Here is a 20,517-nt window from a genome sequence, read left to right on the forward strand (position 1 = left end):
CGCTTAACTGCAGAGTTCTTATGGAATCTGCTGCCCTCACGGCTTTAAAACGCGTTGTAATAGGGAAGGTATCCACACCCCTTATAAGGAATGCTTAGTTCTCCTTCCCAACCGATGTGGGATCAGATCTAACCCACTTTAGATCTGTCGAAGTCCATGTAGAGGTTTGGGGCCAATTTGGAAAATTGAGCCATATGTTGGGCTTTGATCCCTAGTTGACCTTGGGCCTATGGATTGGGCCTTGGGCTTGGGTAAGCCAAGCTAGGGGTAATGTATAATTATCCAAAGCATGTATTTATAGTTATGTGTTAGAACCCAATTATTAATTGGGTGTTATTTTGGTGTTGACAGTTCGGGAATCTGTCATCCAGCAACTGGGGTTGAGTGTGCGGGACTTCATCAGTGTGGGAATTGTGTCTACGGGACTTCAGCAGTGTGAGGTGAGTTTCCTTCCAGTAGGAACGGGTCTAAGGCCACAATGACGACCCGTTTAATTAGCAGTAGTTCCGGACTCCAGTCCGATGCAGTAGTTTATTATGCTTGGTGTCTTTGTGATATAGATGAGTTATGTGTTCCGGACTATGGTCCGATGCAGTATGCAGTATATGTGTTTATATTATATGCTATGATTATGTTATGCTATGTTCAGTTAATTCCGGACTTCGGTACGATGCAGTAGTTAGGGTGCTTGATGTCTTTGTGATTCAGGCATGTTTTGTGTTATGTGTTCCGGACTCTGTTCTGATGCAGTATGCACTATATGTATTTATGCTAGTTGATATGTTTATGATATGCTATGTTCAGTCAGTTTCGGACTTCGGTCCGATGCAGGGGACGGGGTCCCAGTCAATTCCAAACTTCAGTTCGATGCAGTTAGTTCCGGACTTCGGTCCGATGCAGGGGACGGTGTCCCAGTCAGTTCCGGACTTCGGTTCGATACAGTGGGTAAGGCCCAATATGTGTTTATATGTTATTGTATGGTATGTGGTAGTGTGGGGGAGCTCACTAAGCTTCGTGCTTACAGTTTCAGTTTTGGTTTCAGGTACTTAGTTTTCAAAAGAGGAGCTCGGGAAGATTGCAGTGCACACACCATTTGTTCAGCCTGGGATGTTTATACTCTGATATGTTTGATAGTTGTTATGATATTTTGATATACATTGTTTATGATTCTTATATGACGTTGATGAATATGGTTTTATTATTGATTTAAAACGAAATTTTCAGACTGTATTTTTGGGATGTTACAAGTTGGTATCAGAGCCTTTGTTTGAGGGATTCGGGCACATTTTCGGGTGTGTCTGAACTCAAACTAAGGAATTGGTATAGAAATTTTCAATAGTAAATCAGTTTTTATAAAAAAGGGAGTTTTTAGAAAAGAAAAGAGTTTTAGAAAAAGTGAAAAGAATTTTTAGAAAGAAAAGAACTTTGAAAAGAACAAAAAAAAAGGGGTGTTGTGCATGCAATCAGCCTAGCTCAAGTAAGTAATCCCAAATTACCCATACAAGTTATGTTATGATCATCAATTTCAGTTTGAGTTTCAGCTTCAGTCTCAGTAGAACAACATGCTAGTATAGGACTAAGGATCTTGGAGGATGCCTTATGTGCCTTCTTTATGTGTTTCAGTTTTATGAGAATTGCATGCTAGTATTGAGTAGACAGTAGTAGGATAGCCTGTTTAGGTTATGCCTGATAGTATGAGCTTAGCATTGTATGCTACTACAGTTTCTTGTTATGAGAATAGATTGCTTGAGTAGTTTCCCTTTGTCTTAATGCTGCTTGCTTTGTGCTTTGTGGGACTTTGAGTGATGGGAGTTAGCTATTAGGTGGATACGTTAAGTCACATGCAATTAGGGTTGAATAATCTTAGAGGATTGGATTTGACCCTATTGCGTAGCTCTTGTCTGAGTCCTAACCGTTGTAGGGATGAGTCCCTTACTTGAAGGATTATCTGAGCCTCGTCGCATGTGATGGTATCCATGTGGTGGCTAACTGGCATTATGAAGGGACTTTTAGCAGCTGAGGACTAGTTTGGATGAGTCAGAAATTTCCCTTCAGCGAGCCTAGGATGTGAGCAGCAGATATCAGTAGTAGTAGAAGTGACTTGGTGGAGTCAAGGCAGTTCTTGAGGAAAGTACGGGTAGATGTGGAAGGTAGTATGGGCCCGTACTACTGAAAGCAGAGGGTCCGTACTCGAATCAATGAGGGCTGAGATAAGACCAAGGAACTTGTAGTGTGTGAGATCCCTCGATTTTTGATAATTATTATAATGTTAGCGATGGTGTATTACCGATATAGTGATGCTACGTGGTAGACCAGATGGTAGTTCTGGTGTCGACGAGGGATCAAGCTCGAACTCTTGAGTCGGGCAGATTGATGATCAGATGAGGGAGTTCATTCCATCCGAGAATTTCGCGCAGTATCATTGACCAGACTCCTGTGGTCCTCAGTGTGATCAAGGAGAGCATTATAGAGATTTGTGATGAGAGGCTGAGTGCATTCTGCACAGAGATAACAGTCATGATAGAGACCCGTATGTTGATGCTTTGAGAATTCAGAGTTTGTGAGGCTTCAGATTGTCATGGGGGTTAGGGACCCCATTGTTAGCAGCAGATGGTTGGAAGATGTCACCAACGCTTTTCGTACCAGACGTTGTCTCGAAAGGAGACAAGATCTGACTTACTTCCTATCTCCAGCGGGGTAGAGCACGAGATGGATAGGAAGAAGTTGGTGGTGAGTTGAGTGATGATGCAGTTAATGATATGTCATGAGATGACTTTTAGACCAGATTCTGGGCAGAGTGTGCCCAGGCGATTGAGGTGCAACAGTTGCCGCAAGAGTTGTTAGATCTCCGCCAGACGACTGAGACCGGGGCAGAGATCACTGCCAAGTCTCGGGAAAGAGCTTATATGGTACCACATTATACAGCAGATGAGGAAATGAAGAAGGAAAGTTATCAGAACATACTGTAGAATGATAGCAGGGAGATCATGAGTATCTCGGGGTGCAAGACCCTGAATGATATGGCTTTTTGAGCCTGAGAACGAGATATGGACTCGGAACACATTAGGAAAAGGGAACCAGATCAGTTGTTTATAGTGAGGGGTCTCGGGAGGAGACCATAGATTTTAGATTAGCTTTCGAGAGACCAGCAGGACTAGATTCGGTGCAGCACTTGCGGGAAACTGCACAAGGGAGTGTTTTGTTCTAGAGGTTTGAGTAAGTGTAACCCTGAGTTATCCTCAGTTCGTGTCTGAATTGTATTTTTAAGAGATGTCATATGCCAATTGCATACCGAGAAGCATTAGCGATTAGTGATAGAGCAATCCCCCAGATTGCAGGATTGGGGAGTACAACGGGCAGCACGAGAAGCACCTGAGGGAGGTGCTAGAGACTTTGAGGAGGGAGAGAATTTTTGTAAGGTTCTTCAATTGTGAGTTCTGGTTGTGCGAGGTGCAACTTCTTGGGCACCTAGTCAATCAGAAGGGTATTCTAGTCGTTCCGGTCAAGATAGAGGTCGTGATGCAGTGGGAGATTTTGAGGTCTCCAATTGAGATTTGGAGCTTCCTGGGTCTAGCGGGATATTACCGGAGATTTATTCAGATTTTAGAAGTCGGGTGATCTTTTGGATTAGCTGGTGTTGAAACCCTAGCACGGATAAGCGTGAGTTCTAGCAGATTAGTCATGGGTGGTGAGAAGGATTAGGAATTCTTCCAGTCCGGTATGCTGTAAGGCATTAGCTGAATCAAAGTGGGGGAGAATCGCCCAAGGATTCAGAAGCAGGAGCAGTTTTGGGACTAGAATAAGTTTTGCATCCTTGTCAGGAAGGAAGACAGCTTGAGCGGCTGTATTGTTTGATGATAGTGTGAGATGGAAGTTCGGAAAAACTTGCCAATAAGGAGATCGCGTTTTCGTAATTTTTTCTAGCAAGCCTTAGGGAATCCGGTTGGGGATTCCAGTTAGGACACGAGTTCAGCTGAGAACGGGTCAAGCGCATGTTCGACCCAATCAAATAGTGTTAGAGTGTTGTAAATCTACGGGAGTAGCCGAAGCATTCACTAGCAGCAGATAGTGATAAAGTGCTATAAGTCTACGGGTGTAGCCGTAGAATTCACTAGGTTATTAGATAGCGTGAGTGCATCGTTAGGACGCGGGAAGGACAATAGTACCCACCAGTTCAGGTATAGCAGTGAGGATATGGAAATCCACATATTGGGTTTTGGAGTTTCCCAGACGGATTAGAAAGGGTTAAGCCAGTAATAAGATTGTAGAAGCGCCACTACAAAGATGAGAGCAAGGAAGCAGTGGAATGTTTAAGGTCATCTATGACATGAGGCTACCAATGGGCATGTAGCAATCACTTATAGCCTTGGGTTTGGTGATGTCAGGATTCGACGTATGGACTTGATCAGTTAGATCAGAAAGTTATTAGGGCCTCAGTGACAAGATAATTAGTACCAACTAGTTCTATAGAAGGATTTCGTTTATAAGTCGTGTGAGACGACTAAATAGGGAGTCATTTGGCTCCGTAGTCGGGTTGGAGCCTGGTATATCAGATGATTGGCGAATAAATTGAGACCAGGAAGGTCTCGATAGATGTTGGAAAACAGCCATGTAGCAGCATGTTGTTTCAGAAAGTTCAGTATTTCAGGTAGTTCTGTGGTTCAGGCAGTCAGTGTTTCAGGCAGTAACGGTAATTGGGGATATTATGTGCGGTTAGAGTCACAGATAGCTTGGATTATGCTAAGTCACTTACGGCAGGATTATATGAGTTTCAGCCAAGTATAAGTGAATCACAGGGATAAGTAGATCTGTGATTTTGTTTGCTAGTGGGAACCTCGAGTTGTCAGAAGTTAAGTAAGCAGTTGAGAGATAAGTTGGACTGAGTGCAACGATAATGATTTCAGTATGGGCGGTCTGCCAGGGATGTAAACCATCTCAAGACATCAGATATCAGACAGATTAGATGTGAACTATTATGAGGAATCCGTTCACCAGTGGAATTCAAGGCTTTGCAAGAATTGGTCATGGTTACCCTGAGAAGGCTAGGGTGTGCCTAGGATTATGGCCATGTTACTTGAATAGTTAGTACGTAAGGAATGATTTCGAGGACGAAATCTAATTTAAGTGGGGGAGAGTTGTAACGCCCCGTTTATTTGAATAAAATAATAAATATAAGTCTCGGACTAATTTGTGGAGAATTTTAGAAGTCGAAGATTAAAATTGTCAGTTCTGGATTAGTCTTGTAAGTATTTATGAAGGTAAGGACAACGTGGTAAATTATCGAGACTTAAGATGGATAGATTATGAGAAGCAAGGGTTAAATGGTAATTTTGGACTTCATTGTAAAGAGTTTTGAAAGTCAGGGTTTAATAGGTAAACAAATAAGGGTGGAGGGGCTGAAGTTGAATAATCCGATCACAAGTTTAAAATGGATACGGAATGAACCCGTAACTTTGATTCTCCCGTTATTTAGGAGGCATGAAACCCTAAGCCTACAAAAGAATGTTCCTGCCGTCGGACACCACTACCGTTTCCCTCTCGTTCACCGATCGAAGAAGTGTTAATCGACCGCCGCTTACATCTCAGGTCCGATCGCCGACTGCTACACTGCCGATGAAGGTCGCCTTGCGACGTCCGCTGCTAGAAGTGTCGGGGGCCGCTAGAGAACCATCAAGAACCAGAGACAAATCCGTTGCTCGTCGTGGGTGCGTTGTGAGCCACCAGAAACTCTCGGTTAGTCCTCTGCAAACCATCCTCTTCTCTCTCTTTCATTGTATTCTGTGTGTACAATGCCGGAAGCGTCATTGTCGACGTCGGTGGCCATGGGGCCGCTGTGTGTGACTTTCCGATAATAACAACCTCCTAATTAGCTGTTAGGGGCTTGATATCGAGTCATTTCGTGTATGTGTTGCTTCCATAGGTTTTTTGTGTAAGCTCGGACCTAGAAACCCATCGCCACCACCTCATGATGGTGGCTGCCATCGTGTTCTGCTGCCCATTTCCACCACCAGCCACTGTAAGAGGTGGCTTTGTGTGTGTTTATTGTTAATTGTGAAGAAGTATGTGTGTTTTTGAGCAGGAACCACCACCACCATTGGAAATCGTAGCTGCCGCCGCAGTGCCGCTGCTGTTGCTATCGGACCTCTGCACGCTGCCGTGGCGTGGGTGATCGTTTGCATTCCCGAGTAGGAGGCATATTTTGTGGCTGTGTTTCTTTTGTTAGAGTGTGTTTTGTGTAGCCGAAATTTCCAAGATCAGCCACTGCCACCACCGTGAGGTGGTGGCTGCCGCCAAGCACTGCTACCGGCCACCATGGTGTGTGTGTGTGTGACTAGTTTATTGTGTGTGTATGGGTAATTGAGATTAGCTTTGTAAATTGTAACTTAAATTTTGGATTAATGAAAAGAATCAAAACCACCACCGTAAGGTGGTGGCCGCCGCCGTAAGCCGCCATAGACCACCACTACCCGAGGTGGTGGTGGATGGTGCCCCACTAGCAAACCCTAATGGGCTTAGAGATCGATGTTGGGCCAATTGGGCCTTGTTTGGGTGGAAAACCCTAATTATGAGTATTTGGGCCTTGGACTTATTTGGACCCACTTTTGGGCCATTTGGATTGGATTGTGAATTAAGCCCAAATTATTCCATGCCATTTATATAGTAGAGTAAATGAATTAATGGATCAAGTCCTCAATGGACTAATTGAGAAAAATCCTAATATTTGAGAATTCTTCAGGACGCAAACGAGACTTAATTAATAAGTGAAATATTAAATAACAATCATTGGTAGAAATTAATCTAAGCAATAATGGACTTAATGGATTAAGTCCTTAACAGATTAAGTACTTAGTGGGATAAGCCCTTAATGGGTTAAGTGAGAAACACTTAACCCTAATTGTCATTTTATGTGAAACCCTAATTTCACTTGGGCTTTGTGTTGGGCCATCCAAGAATAATTAAATGGACTAGAGTAATTAGTTGGGCTTTAGGGTAAGGCCCATATGAAGGATTGGGCCCAATTTGGAAAATTGGGCCATAGTTGGGGCCTAGATGGTTGTATGATGTTGGGCCCCTAGAATGAGACATGTTGGACTGGACTGGATAATTGGGCCTTAAGGGAAGTCCATGTAGAGGTTTGGGGCCAATTTGGAAAATTGGGCCATATGTTGGGCTTTGATCCCTAGTTGACCTTGGGCCTATGGATTGGGCCTTGGGCTTGGGTAAGCCAAGCTAGGGGTAATGTATAATTATCCAAAGCATGTATTTATAGTTTTGTGTTAGAACCCAATTATTAATTGGGTGTTATTTTGGTGCTGACAGTTCGGGAATCTATCATCCAGCAGCTGGGGTTGAGTCTGCGGGACTTCATCAGTGTGGGAATTGTGTCTACGGGACTTCAGCAGTGTGAGGTGAGTTTCCTTCCAGTAGGAACGGGTCTAAGGCCACAATGCCGACCCGTTTAATTAGCAGTAGTTCCAGACTCCAGTCCAATGTAGTAGTTCATTATGCTTGGTGTCTTTGTGATATAGATGAGTTATGTGTTCTGGACTATGGTCCGATGCAGTATGCAGTATATGTGTTTATATTATATGCTATGATTATGTTATGCTATGTTCAGTTAGTTCCGGACTTCGGTACGATGCAGTAGTTAGGGTGCTTGATGTCTTTGTGATTCAGGCATGTTTTGTGTTATGTGTTCTGGACTCTGTTCTGATGCAGTATGCACTATATGTATTCATGCTAGTTGATATGTTTATGATATGCTATGTTCAGTAAGTTTCAGACTTCGGTCCGATGCAGGGGACGGGGTCCCAGTCAGTTCCGGACTTTGGTCCGATGCAGTTAGTTCCGGACTTCGGGTCCGATGCAGTTAGTTCCGGACTTCGGTCCGATGCAGGGGACGGGGTCCCAGTCAGTTCCGGACTTCGGTCCGATGCAGTTTCCGGACTTCGGTCCGATGCAGTGGGCAAGGCCCAATATGTGTTTATATGTTATTGTATGGTATGTGGTAGTTTGGGGGACCTCACTAAGCTTCGTGCTTACAGTTTCAGTTTTGGTTTTAGGTACTTAGTTTTCAAAAGAGGAGCTCGGGAAGATTGCAGTGCACACACCATTTGTTCAGCCTGGGTTGTTTATACTCTGATATGTTTGACAGTTGTTATGATATTTTGATATACATTATTTATGATTCTTATATGACGTTGATGAATATGGTTTTATTACTGATTTAAAACGAAATTTTCAGACTGTATTTTTGGGATGTTACAATTACATGGAGAGGCATGTAGCCATACTTGAGAGGAAGATGAAAATTTAGTGGAACAAAGAGATACCTTTGGTGAAAGTGCAGTGGGAACATCGGAGGGGATCTGAGTGGACGTGGGAGCCGGTGGCAGAGATGCGAGAGCATTACCCGACGTTGTTTACCCCAACAAACTTCGAGGATGAAGTCTAGTTCAAGTGGGGGAGAATTGTAATGCCCCGATTCTCAGGTATTGATGTATGTATGAATGTTTTTGGCTTTTTGGGTCTACTCGACGAGTTGGTTTCCCTACTCGTCGAGTAGTAGCGGGTTGGTCCGCGTGTTTTAGTGATCTACTCGCCGAGTCCAAGAGCGGACTTGACGAGTAGGAGCTGGCATATGAAACCCTAGATTTTGGGGCATTTCACCCTATTTAAAGGATCATTGGCCTCCCCCAGCCTCCCCTTTACTGCTTCTTGTCCCTCTCAAACCCTAAATCGATTGTGTGTGTTCTTTTGGTGTGTTCAAGCTTGGAGGGTGAGTTTTGGAGGAGTAAACACTTGGGGAAAACAAGCAAGTAGAAACAAGAACTCGTGGGATTCAAGATCTACATCAATGGACATTCTCTTGAAGGCATTAGACTGTTTTCCTTGGCTCATGTTCATAAAAAACCTCTTTTGGATGGGTTTTATGAAAGGGTTTTTTTGTTTGAGCTAAGATATGAAGTTGTAACTTCAAATCTGGACTCCCTTTGACCTCTACATCGATAAAGTTATTAGCCTTGCGTAGTATGAGCCTTCTTTCAAGTGTGATACTTCATTACAAGCTTAGTTTTGTCATTTAAGGGCCTTAAAGCCTTGCATGCACATAAAGTTTGCAACTTTACGTGATAAGCATGCCTAAGGAGGTTGGATCTGAAATGTGGAACCTTTTCATGGCTAAAATGCATCTGTATGGATGAAGAATTGAAGGGACTCGGTGCTCATCGACTCGACGAGTCATATGAAGATGGTCCTGAACTCGACTAGTTTGATGAACAACTCGGTGAGTCCGATAAAGATTGTCGAAAACTCGGCGAGTCAGTATAGTGACTCGGCGAGTCGGTTAGGGTTTTTCTCAACCGTTGGATATGTATGAACTTGTCGAGTTACAAGGGGGAAAACTCAACGAGTGGCCATGGAGCTTCGACCATGAATCTTAGGAACTTGACTAGTCACTCTGGTGACTCGGCGAGCAGACGAGTATTCGAGGAACTCGACGAGTAGATGAGGGTACTCGACGAGTTGAGGTCAACATGGTCTGTTGACCTTGACTGTTGACTGTTGAATTTGACCATGGGTTGACCAATTGACTTCTGGAGGACATTTTGGAAAGGTTGGAAATTTACAAGTATGGTTTACAATGAATATAGGTGGTGGAGTTTGTAGCAGTAATCCGAGAATTTGAGCTTATTTTACGAGTCGATAGTTGCAAGGTGAGTTACCTCCTATACTAAGGGGTCTAAGGCACCAAGGCCGACCTATTGAATATGTTATTCTAGCAGTGTTAGTATGTTGAGTATGAAGTTATTTTTGCATGCTAGTGATTATGCTAGTTAGGTAGATATGTAGGACTACCTGTGTTGTTATATGATTATCTGCATGCTAAGTGATTATGCTATATGTTGATATGTCATGTGGGATGGGTTGAGGTGGAACTACTTCGTGCGGTAACCAACAAACCCAGGAGCATTCCAGTTATAGGCTAAGGGAGACTCGTACTGTGGGCTCAATGGCAAGCCAGATGCAAGTTGTGGGCCCACAAGGCAATCCAGACTCACACTGTGGGCCCAGTGGGTAATCCAGTCTATAAAGCTGTGGACACGTTGCATGATGTTTAGTTTGTTATGTTATGATATTGCTGACATGGTTATGTGGATTGTGTGTGTATTAGTATTTTGGGGGAACTCACTAAGCTTTCGGGTTATAGTTTCAGGTAAATCTGGGGATCGTGGCAAGGCGAAAGCATGATCGTACAACTCCTCCTATTTTGTTTATGATTATGGAAAAACTCTAATATTGAACTATTTTGAAAACAAGAATGTAATAACTGTTGCTTTTGAATGTTTGAAAAGTTTTTAATTGGCTTGAATTTTTCGAATGTTACAGTTTTTTAGTATCGGGACTTTGACAATATGAATCCCCCAAATTTCGATAGGGTGCAGGACCCGATCATCGCCATGAGGTGGCTATCTGATGTGGAGGGGTGTTTCTTCACTTGTTCTTGTCTAGCTGACCAGAAGGTCAGGTGCGCTCTGAACCTTCTGAGGATTGGAGCAAAGGATTGATGTAGGCTTTCTACTAGTTCATATTCTGCTGAGTAGAGAGCTGCTGTGTCTTGGTAGCAGTTCTCTGAGATATTCCGCTCCCGATATGTACCGCTGGTGGAGCATGAGAGGTTGGCCCAGGAGTACCTGGATTTGAGGTAGGATTCCAAGACGGCGACGGAGATCACCAATGTAACACCCCAGCTTTCAAGTAAATTCATATTCATCCATTGGGTTTTAATTATGTCATTTTTGGTCCTTAGATTGGAAAGAAGTGGACATGGGAAGCCCTAGTGGCAAAATGGTAATTTTAGGAGCATGAGTAGTGTTGGTTTAGGTGTCTAAGCCCATAGTTACTCATGAGAAGCCCTAATGGCAAAATGGTAATTTATGCTCATTCATTTAAGTTAGCCGAACAAACGAACAGACACGAACAAGTTTTCTTGTTCATGTTCTTTCATTGAACACAGTAGGTGCCATTTTTCACATCTCTTGACTTTGGAAGTAACACATGCAACTTTCTAGAAGATCTGGTGACTAGAAGTAATTTGGAAACAATATTTTCTTTTTATTGTAAATTGAATCAACACATTAATTGAGTTGAATTCTTGTATTGTTCAACCCTTTTTAGCAATGATCGACTAAAAAACCATAACCGAGCATTCAATGAGTTGAATTCTTGTTTTGTTTCGATGCCTACTCGGCTACTCCTGCCCCCACGATTGAAGTCTAGTGGTTGAGGAGTGAAATTTCACACAAGATGTCCATGGTTCAAACCTTGACACACCTAAATATTTCTAGTGCTTCACGATTGACCTCCCATGTGGACTGCTCAAATAATGCAATTTACCATTTTTTAGTTCTTACTCCTTTTTTTGTAGTTAAGTACTGTGGATTGATGTTGAAAACAATGTCTAATTTAGCATTTCACATATTGTTTGATTCAAATGCTTGAATTTCTACTTAGTTTATGATGGCTACCTAAATTAGGTACATTTTAGTATCATTGCTTGACATCAATATATATATATATATATATATATATATATATATATATATATATATATATATATATATATATATATATATATATATATATATATATATATATATATATATATAAAGAGAGAGAGAGAGAGAAATGAAACTAGTAAGAAATAATGAAATGGTTCTAATACGATTAACTTAATTATAAATGTGAATTTCATGTTTTCAAACTTTCGATATTTTGAAAGGAAATGAACATTGTTGAAAATGCTTGCATAAAACTCTATGCAAGCTTTTAGTTCATTATAAAAGCTTATTTATATTTAGTTAATGTGATTAAGTTTAATTAATGATGTTTTAATTAAAATTTGTGGCAAGTAAAGAGATGCTAGAGCTTGTTAGTATATTTTACTTAAATTAGTAATTGAATTTGATATCATTTCATAATTAACTCGCATATTAGGCGGAAAGAACTTGCAACTTGATTTTTTCCCATTTTGTTTTTAAATCTTATTTTAGTTGGATGTTAGCGACAAGTTAGTTTATTCGATATGTCTCTTTTTAATCATAATTGTTTGATTCATGACTCAAGCGCCTTATGCAAATAAACATTAAAATTTTAATTTGTGTCATTGTGGATTTAACCTTTACTTTCACCGTACTTTATTTTGGTCCATATAATTGTGTGTTGTTATATATGTAATACCCTAATTTTATTTTTTTGGTCGTAAACATTCTAAAAGATGCATAAAATGCATCAACCATTTCCTGTAGAAATTGGTTGATTCACCATATCGAGATGAAAAACACGTTTCTGTATGAACATTTACACGAGACTATCTTTAGCATCAACCACTATGATTATGTTTGTCATCTTTTATACTCTCTTTATGGATTTAGACATACCCAACGATTTTGGTTTAAATGTTTTCCTAGTTTGTCATACATATTTGTATTTGCATAGTCGATCCAATTCTTTTTTTATTTACTATATGCAAGAAAAATATATGGATTATCTACTTCTGTATGTCGATGACATTCTCGTAATTCTGTCATCCATGACATCTCCATGATCGATTTTAGGAACTTAATTATTCCTCGAGATCTCTACCGCTCATAGTTTAGCATGTTTATTTTGTAGCTAATAGAAGTCTGCCACAACAATCCTCGAGTGTGTAGGCATGCAAAACTGCAAGCCTTGTGATGTACCTACTGACATACAATATAAATTAGACGCCTATAACACACCCACCGTCAATCTCTCAAAGGAGTTTAGCTAGTGCTTTTCAATACCTTACCTTCACATGAACAAATATTACCTATTTTGTCTAACAAGTTTTGCTCTTTATATACATTCTTTGGTATGTTTGTGGTATCGTTGATTATATATTTAAAGCACATCCATTTGTATGTTTGGGGGTACCGTTGATTATAGATTTTAAGCACATTCTTTGGAATGTTTGGGGTACAATTGATCATAGATTTTAAGCACACTCTTTTATGATGTTTGGGGGTACCATTGATCAGAAATTATAGGTTAATGTCTTCTCTAGTATATGTCTTAATGCATATTTAGATGTCGACTTAATGCATATTTAGATGTTGACCGGGGATGTTACTCAGCCTTACACTCAACATATGGATAATGCATGATTATGGATAATAATTTGCTATAATGGTCCTCTAAAGGAGAATGTGGCATCCCTTATTCCAATATGAGAGTAATATTATGGGCTCGTCAATACGGTATCGAAACTTGTTAGCTTTGCAACCTTCTATTGAAATTGCATTCTTCACCTTCCAAAGTAATGATCGTGTATTGCGATAATGTCACTGCATTGCGACAATGTCAATGTCATCTACATGACTCAATTCAACATCAACGAACCAAATATATTAATATAAACATCCGTTTTGTTTGTGATTAGGTTGCCATGGGACAAGTTCAGTTTTACATTTTACCTCCAACGCATTCTATACCAATATCTTCACTAAAGAGGTTTTCTTCATCTTTATTTAATGAATTATTGTCTAAATTAAATGTTCATACTATCCTTGCAATAAAAATAATGAAGGACGTTAGGGATGTTAATGGAAGATATTAAGTCTAATCAAATATATAAACTATGCTTAGCTAGAGGGACAAGTGATTGGGTTAAATCTTAGTATGAGAGACATGTTGGATGCAATTATGTTAAAACGCTATCTAATAAGTAATAACTTATGTCTCGCTTTCGACCTACGTGTTCCTAAAATGAATGTGACTTTAGGATTGATTCAATTATTTGGTTCGATTCTGCATTTGTATTGACATCAACCAAAGTTGGTAAAAGGACCATTACAACCAAACTTTGAAAATCATTTATCATTTAATAATTCGAAAATAGATAATTATTAATAGTTTTATGTATATCTTACAAATCTCTCAACTTCTTAACTAAATATCCAAATTTAAATTTAATTTAATGTGCTTATTAAATAAAATATTTTACACTTAATGCTAATCACATTAGAGTTAAAAACCAGTTAATAAAGCGTTACAATCTAGAAAAAAACATTTTATATTTTATAATATATACACAAACTGTTAGTTCTTATCGTCAACGCAAAAACCCACCGGCTATCGGCAATCGGCAATCGGCAATCGGCGTCACCATCGATCCTTTTTTCTTATACTTTACGCCTCGTCATTCGCTGGTAAACTACTATACCTAAACAGTCTTCCTCACGTCACTTCCTTTGGTTTTATCCATATATAGCTGCGACGATTCTACTCAGATCGATATTGACCACAACAATGGCTTCCGAAGAACAAGTGAAGAATTCTGCATTCGATACAGAAGCTGCTAACTGTTTAGTCAAGGAGTTGAGAGGCACGGTTGTCGCTGGAAAAACGAAGAGCTACGAGTGGAGAGTATCACAGTTGAAGAGCTTGTTGAAGATGGTGGAAGAGCGCGATAAGCAGATTTGCGATGCTTTATTCTCTGACCTCTCGAAGCCTGAGATGGAAGCTTTCATCCATGAGGTCAATTTTTTTTTTTTAGGTTTTGATTTTATTGATGCTCTACTTGCCTACATATAGGTTTCGATTTCAGTATATTGATTGCGTACGGAATTCTTTGGTTGATTGGGAGTGCAGTTGATTAGATCTGGTTGTGTAATAAATTCATACATGACATGTGCGTGTGTGTGTTCCAGCTAGTATGTACACTCACTTTCTCCTGCAAAAAAGTTCATTCGATTTTCGAGGTTCAAACTACAATTAAATGCAATCCAAAACCAAATTGACCTAAAAACTTTTTGAATTCAATATTATTTGAGTAGTAGTTTACTAGTTGATTCTACACAATTTTTTGCCATACATGCATTATATAGTTGTACAATACAACATTTTAAAGCACCAATTGTTGTGTATAGAGGAAAATTGTTGTATACGGATAAGCTCCTGTTGATTTTACTTGTACAAAAATGGTTTTGATAACTCATTTGTGAGTCAAAATTCAAATATGAACTCTTTTATCATAAGTATATTACAGACACACTGATGCTCTGTTTTTCCTCCAGGAATTAATTGCTCAATTCTTTTAGTTGGTGAATGCATTAAATGCTGAAATTTGAAGTTCCCTATAATGATGAATTCTTTTGTGTTTTTTAAAGTAGATATGTCCTTTTGTTGTACTAATTGATTTTGTCATCTATGGTGTAGCAGCTTATTGAGGCTCCTATTTGTACAGAACCAAAAGTTGCTCAAATTTTGCAGATTATTTATGACTAAAACATCCAATCATATTTTTTAAATTTGATGGTTTGTTGAAACTATGATTGAGCCTTTGAATTTAACAACTTCTAGAAATCAAAAGGATTTTTTTTTTTTTTTGCATGTACTCTATGAAACTTGCATAGTTGAATATATTGTGGTTGTTATAATATTTGGTGTGGTCAAGCTTCTACATATTAAATATTATAATTTAAGATATTCTATCCTTTACTGAAATAGATCATTCTATTGCTTTATAATGCAGATTGCTCTGATAAAAAATTCATGCAAGGTGGCACTGAAGAAACTTAAAGAGTGGATGAAACCAGAAAAAGTAACCGTTTTTGGATTTTAAATGACATAAAACTTTTCATTTACTTTTAAAAGGGAAGTTTATATAATGTATATATATATATCTTGATAATTCTTTGCAGGTGAAAACTACTTTAAGCACTTTTCCTTCATCAGCAGAAATAGTCCCAGAACCTTTGGGGGTTGTTTTGGTCATTTCAGCATGGAACTATCCTTTCTGTATGTTCTTGACTTGGTTTTCTTCTGTATCTGTCACATTTGTCTCATGTCTTTTACACACACCGGACATGATTGGATAAGCTTTGTAGCGTTGTTTTCAATAATGAGGATGAGGGCATTTACGTCTTTTGTTTGCAGTGTTGTCTGTTGATCCAGTGATAGGAGCAATTGCAGCTGGGAATGCTGTTGTTCTGAAGCCCTCAGAAATTGCTCCAGCCATGTCTTCATTGCTGAAGAAACTTCTAGAAGAATATCTGGATAATTCTGCTGTAAAAGTTGTTGAAGGTGGTGTTCCTGAAACATCTGCACTTCTGGAACAAAAATGGGATAAAATCTTCTATACAGGTCTTTCTCTGATTCTTCCTTTTTAACAGTCTGAATAAATAGTAAATGACCATTTTACCCTTTTGAATCTTTTCAGGGAATGGGAGAATTGGGCGAGTTGTCATGGCTGCTGCTGCAAAGCACCTGACACCTGTAGTCTTGGAACTTGGAGGCAAATCTCCTGTTGTGGTTGACTCAAACGTTGACTTAACTGTAGGGAGCTTTCTTATTTACACTTTAGTCCCCCCATGCCTTCTGGGCTTTTTCTTTTCGTGGTTAATTTAAATATCCATTTTTTTATTTTAAATACTTTTTATAGGTGACAGCAAGGCGTATAATTGGAGGTAAATGGGCATGCAACAATGGACAAGCTTGTGTAGCTCCTGATTACATAATCACAACAAAACAATTTGCTCCCACATTGGTACGTATGTTTCTTTAAAAACCCTAAATCATTTACATGTGTAAAAGACGAAAATACCCTCAATATCTTCATCATCAAAACTCGCCTTAAAAAGCTTGTCTGATCAGGACAAGACTGGAACAGATGTGACTAGACAAGCTTTTTAAGGCGATTTTTGATGATGAAGATAACAAGGGTATTTCCGTCTTTTAATCACTTGTACAGATAGACACTATAAAACAAGAGTTGCTAAAGTTTTATGGGGAAGATCCTTTGAATTCTCCGGATATATCTCGAGTTGTGAACTCCAATCATTTTGCTCGGTTGTCAAAGCTATTAGATGATGATAGGGTTTCTGGAAAGATAGTTCATGGAGGCCAAACAGACAAGAGTAGCCTGTGAGTTTTATTTCATGTTTCCCATATTTTATTTTGTTAAAAATTTACTTAATTACCTGATTAAGTCGTGATGTTTTTTTTATCTGTTTTAGAAAAATTGCCCCAACTATTGTTCTGGATGCGGAGGAAGATTCCCTCATTATGCACGAAGAGATATTCGGTCCTTTACTTCTTGTAGTAACGGTAATTTTTTTTTTACCAGCCACAGTAAATTCTCACCCGGTTAAAATTTTCGAATAAATTTACTTTCTTACCCTCTGGTAGGTTGAAAAAATTGAAGATGGCATTGACTTTATCAACTCAAGGTCAAAGCCTCTTGCAGCATACATATTTACCAACAACAAGCAACTCAAACAAGATTTTGTCAGCAACATCTCTTCTGGAGCCATAGTCGTTAATGATATTTCCTTACACGTACTACTCATCTTTTACCATTACTTTATGCAAATGACAAAAATGCCCTCCTCATTGTTGGTTTTGTTATTATGCAGCTTATGGTTGACACATTGCCATTTGGTGGAGTGGGGGAAAGTGGAACAGGGGCATACCATGGTAAATTCTCATTTGATGCTTTTACCCATAAAAAAGCAGTTTTACATAGAAGCTTTTTGGGAGATGCTCCAGCAAGATACCCACCATACACAGCTGGCAAGCTTAGGCTTCTGAAAGCTCTTTTAGATGGCAGTATCTTTGGCATCATTCGCGCTCTTTTCGGCTTTTCGTAAATGTAAATCCGTAATTTTCACAACCCGTTTGCTTTCATTTCCGTTAAAAAGTTCAAATGTTTCCGTTATCTTTACATTTGTACAACATCGTTACAAACAAAAACATGTGAATTCATCTGTATGATACAAGTTGCGCATCTTTTAGCAGAAAGCAGATACAAACAGGATTGACAGTTTGTCTAAAATGACTAATGAAAATGAAAAGGAAACGAACTTAAATCTAAATAGGCTTAGCTCATTAGCATGAATCTTGTAAGATATTAAAACACTCGGATCGTTGTTCTTCGGACAAATTTTGTGGGAACTTAACCGAAAACTTGATGTTCAAGTTTCCTCTCTTTCCTTGTTCTTTAAGTAAACACATGCCTTCTCCTTCGATTGTTTTCGTGTAACCTGGGTTAATGACATCATCATCGATGGTCAAACGTGATTCTTGACCACCTAAAAAAGGTATGGTAACTGTACAACCGGTCAATGCATCTACTAAAGGAAGCTCGATTGCTACTTCTAAATCGTCTCCGTTTCTTTTAAAAACGGGATGTCGTTTCTCGTCAATCACAAACATTACATCCGCAATGCAAGTTGGTGAGGTTTGGTTTCCCTTACCCTCAAATGTGATCTTTGTTCCTTTCTTCCATCCTGGTTTTACGTTTATCGTTAGCACTTCATCTTGTTGTATTACTTGCCTAGACAAGATAAAGTCACATGAACACTACATCAGTCTCTATACATCAAATGCAGTGCAACATGTTAGGTTGTGTCCTCTATTACTAATCTTGATATCAATACATGCATACCCGTCGTCTGTAACTATGTCTCGTTTGATGTAGACCTTCTTGATGCAACCAAAACACAAGTCTTCAAGGGTGCACTCGAGTCGCTTCACAGTATCGGGAGGCTTTCGAAGTCCGTTAACATCGGAATACAAGATTGTTGAATTGTTCCTTGTCGGGTTGACATGGAACACGGAGCCTTTAGGTAAAAAACCAGTGCTTGCGGTTCTTGAAAGTCTTGGAACTGAGACTCTAGGTGAGATAAGACCTTCGGTTTCATGAACATCCCTCTCCAAGTCGACCTAAAATGTATTTAACCATATTTAAAATCGTTAACACCATAAATTGGCGAATCTAACATCGTACTTTTATACTTTACTCTATCAACATAGACAATATAATTTAGAGAAAATGTATATTTAACCCTATCCACCTTTCACCAACCGTTCTCATTGCTAACATGCTTAGATATGGTAAATAAAAGTAATCCAATGTAAACAAAATGTTAAACCCTAATGTAGTTTTTCTTTGAGTAAATTACTGAAATCGTCCCTATGGTTTGGTTAAAATTGCACGTTTAGTCCCTAACTTTTCTTTTGCACTCGGATCGTCCCTGTGGTTTGATTTTGTTGCATTTTTCGTCCATATGGTTTGATTTTGTTGCGTTTTTCATCCCTTACATACATAAAGTTAGGGACCAAAGATGCAATTTTGACCAAACTATAGGGACGAAAAATGCAACAAAATAAAACCATAGGGACGATTTCAGTAATTTACTCTTTTTCTTTTATCCATAATAGCAATACACTTACGATTCCTTACTCACAAATCACAACAAGAATGTGCTTACCCACAAATCACAACAAGAATGTGCTTACGCTTGTTTAATTTACCATTAGCTAAAATCGCCATTGTTAATAAAGCAATTAAATTATGGGATTCTTATAAACGAATAAAATTGGAATGATTTTTTAAATGTGTATGTGATATAAGTTATGATCATTAATTTGTTGGGAATTGGAAATGGAAATGGAACCTGGAGATGGTGTTTGTCCTTGCTCTTCACACGTGATTTTTTGCCGAGACGATGTTTGGAGATGAATGATTTGCATGCTTTTCGAACGCCTCCCATTCTCACACACGTTGATCCCATGCATGCAGCATCAGGAATATGATACAAGAATTTGTACGTTGACGAGAGCTATATATACCAACTATACCTCAACAATTAATCAATTATGTTGCAACATATCGATGATTTCATCTCTTGTTCTTTTCTGTTATGTCCTTTCCTTAAATTACGCAATCTCAACGCCATGAAATCTTATTCTGAACACAAAAACAAAACCCATTTCTAAATTAACACCCTCATTTTTTTGCCATTTTGGAAAGAAGAAAATTTCATTGATGTTTTTTTTTTGTTTTGTTTTACTTACTAGATTATAGCCCGCGTTAAACGCGGGAAACGCATAAAAAACATATAATTGTTTATAGATATTGTATAATGATTATAAAAAAAAATATATGGTTATTGGTATTATTGAAATATGTAGAAAATACATTGAAAACGATAAATATATATAATCATTGAAAGATCTCTTTGTAGACATCATTTTTTGTTTTATTAGTTGAACGATTTTCATCGTCTTATATAGTTATGATATTTATATATTTATAAGCATTTTAATTAGACGTTCATTGCATAATAATGTTACCTAATTTAAACATATATTGACAATCAATATACCATTTTTTCTATTGCATTAAATATTAACAACTATTTTATTTATTCAAATAAAGTTATGTAATATAATTTATAAAGTGTTAAATGTTATATAGATTTAATTTTAGTATATCATCAATGAAGATTCTTTTCTAAATCATGATTGATTTATTTTAAATTGATTATAAATATAAATGCTAGTTTTTATGTTTGTTCTTATTTATTTAGTGTTCGCAAAAATTTTGGCGCAACTTTGAATAATTTTAGTATATCAATTTATTTTGATATATCTGTCAATTATATGAAATATCAAATAATGACATTTCATTACTATTGTGATAATTTAGTT

The 20,517-nt window shown here is 38.5% G+C and overlaps 2 protein-coding genes across 2 annotated transcripts; one reads left to right on the forward strand and one right to left on the reverse strand.

Moving 5' to 3' along the window:
- Nucleotides 1-14,107: 14,107 nt before the first annotated feature.
- Nucleotides 14,108-17,823, forward strand: ALDH3H1 (aldehyde dehydrogenase 3H1). The gene is made up of 10 exons (XM_078960090.1): nt 14,108-14,559; nt 15,557-15,625; nt 15,726-15,822; nt 15,961-16,167; nt 16,244-16,359; nt 16,466-16,570; nt 16,775-16,947; nt 17,040-17,130; nt 17,212-17,361; nt 17,439-17,823. Exons 1-10 carry the CDS (start codon nt 14,332-14,334, stop codon nt 17,670-17,672), a joined length of 1,470 nt encoding a protein of 489 aa, XP_078816216.1. The 5' UTR covers nt 14,108-14,331; the 3' UTR covers nt 17,673-17,823.
- Nucleotides 17,699-19,743, reverse strand: LOC145000808 (uncharacterized). The gene is made up of 3 exons (XM_078960091.1): nt 19,482-19,743; nt 18,470-18,747; nt 17,699-18,358 (listed from the first exon to the last, which is right to left on the reverse strand). The coding sequence occupies exons 1-3, from the start codon at nt 19,596-19,598 to the stop codon at nt 17,911-17,913; spliced, it is 843 nt and encodes a 280-aa protein (XP_078816217.1). The 5' UTR covers nt 19,599-19,743; the 3' UTR covers nt 17,699-17,910.
- Nucleotides 19,744-20,517: the final 774 nt, after the last annotated feature.

This window comes from Lactuca saligna, chromosome 6 (genome assembly GCF_052625555.1).
Source record: "Lactuca saligna cultivar CGN05327 chromosome 6, ASM5262555v1, whole genome shotgun sequence".
Taxonomy (NCBI): domain Eukaryota; kingdom Viridiplantae; phylum Streptophyta; class Magnoliopsida; order Asterales; family Asteraceae; genus Lactuca; species Lactuca saligna.

Coding starts and splice junctions, on each gene's coding strand:
- ALDH3H1 (XM_078960090.1), top strand. CDS start 14,332: ATGGCTTCCGAAGAACAAGTGAAGAATTCTGCATTCGATACAGAAGCT. Junction 14,560..15,556: donor TGGAAGCTTTCATCCATGAG/GTCAATTTTTTT, acceptor TTTATAATGCAG/ATTGCTCTGATAAAAAATTC. Junction 16,571..16,774: donor AACAATTTGCTCCCACATTG/GTACGTATGTTT, acceptor TCACTTGTACAG/ATAGACACTATAAAACAAGA.
- LOC145000808 (XM_078960091.1), bottom strand. CDS start 19,598: ATGGGATCAACGTGTGTGAGAATGGGAGGCGTTCGAAAAGCATGCAAA. Junction 18,748..19,481: donor AGGACAAACACCATCTCCAG/GTTCCATTTCCA, acceptor AATACATTTTAG/GTCGACTTGGAGAGGGATGT. Junction 18,359..18,469: donor GACATAGTTACAGACGACGG/GTATGCATGTAT, acceptor TATCTTGTCTAG/GCAAGTAATACAACAAGATG.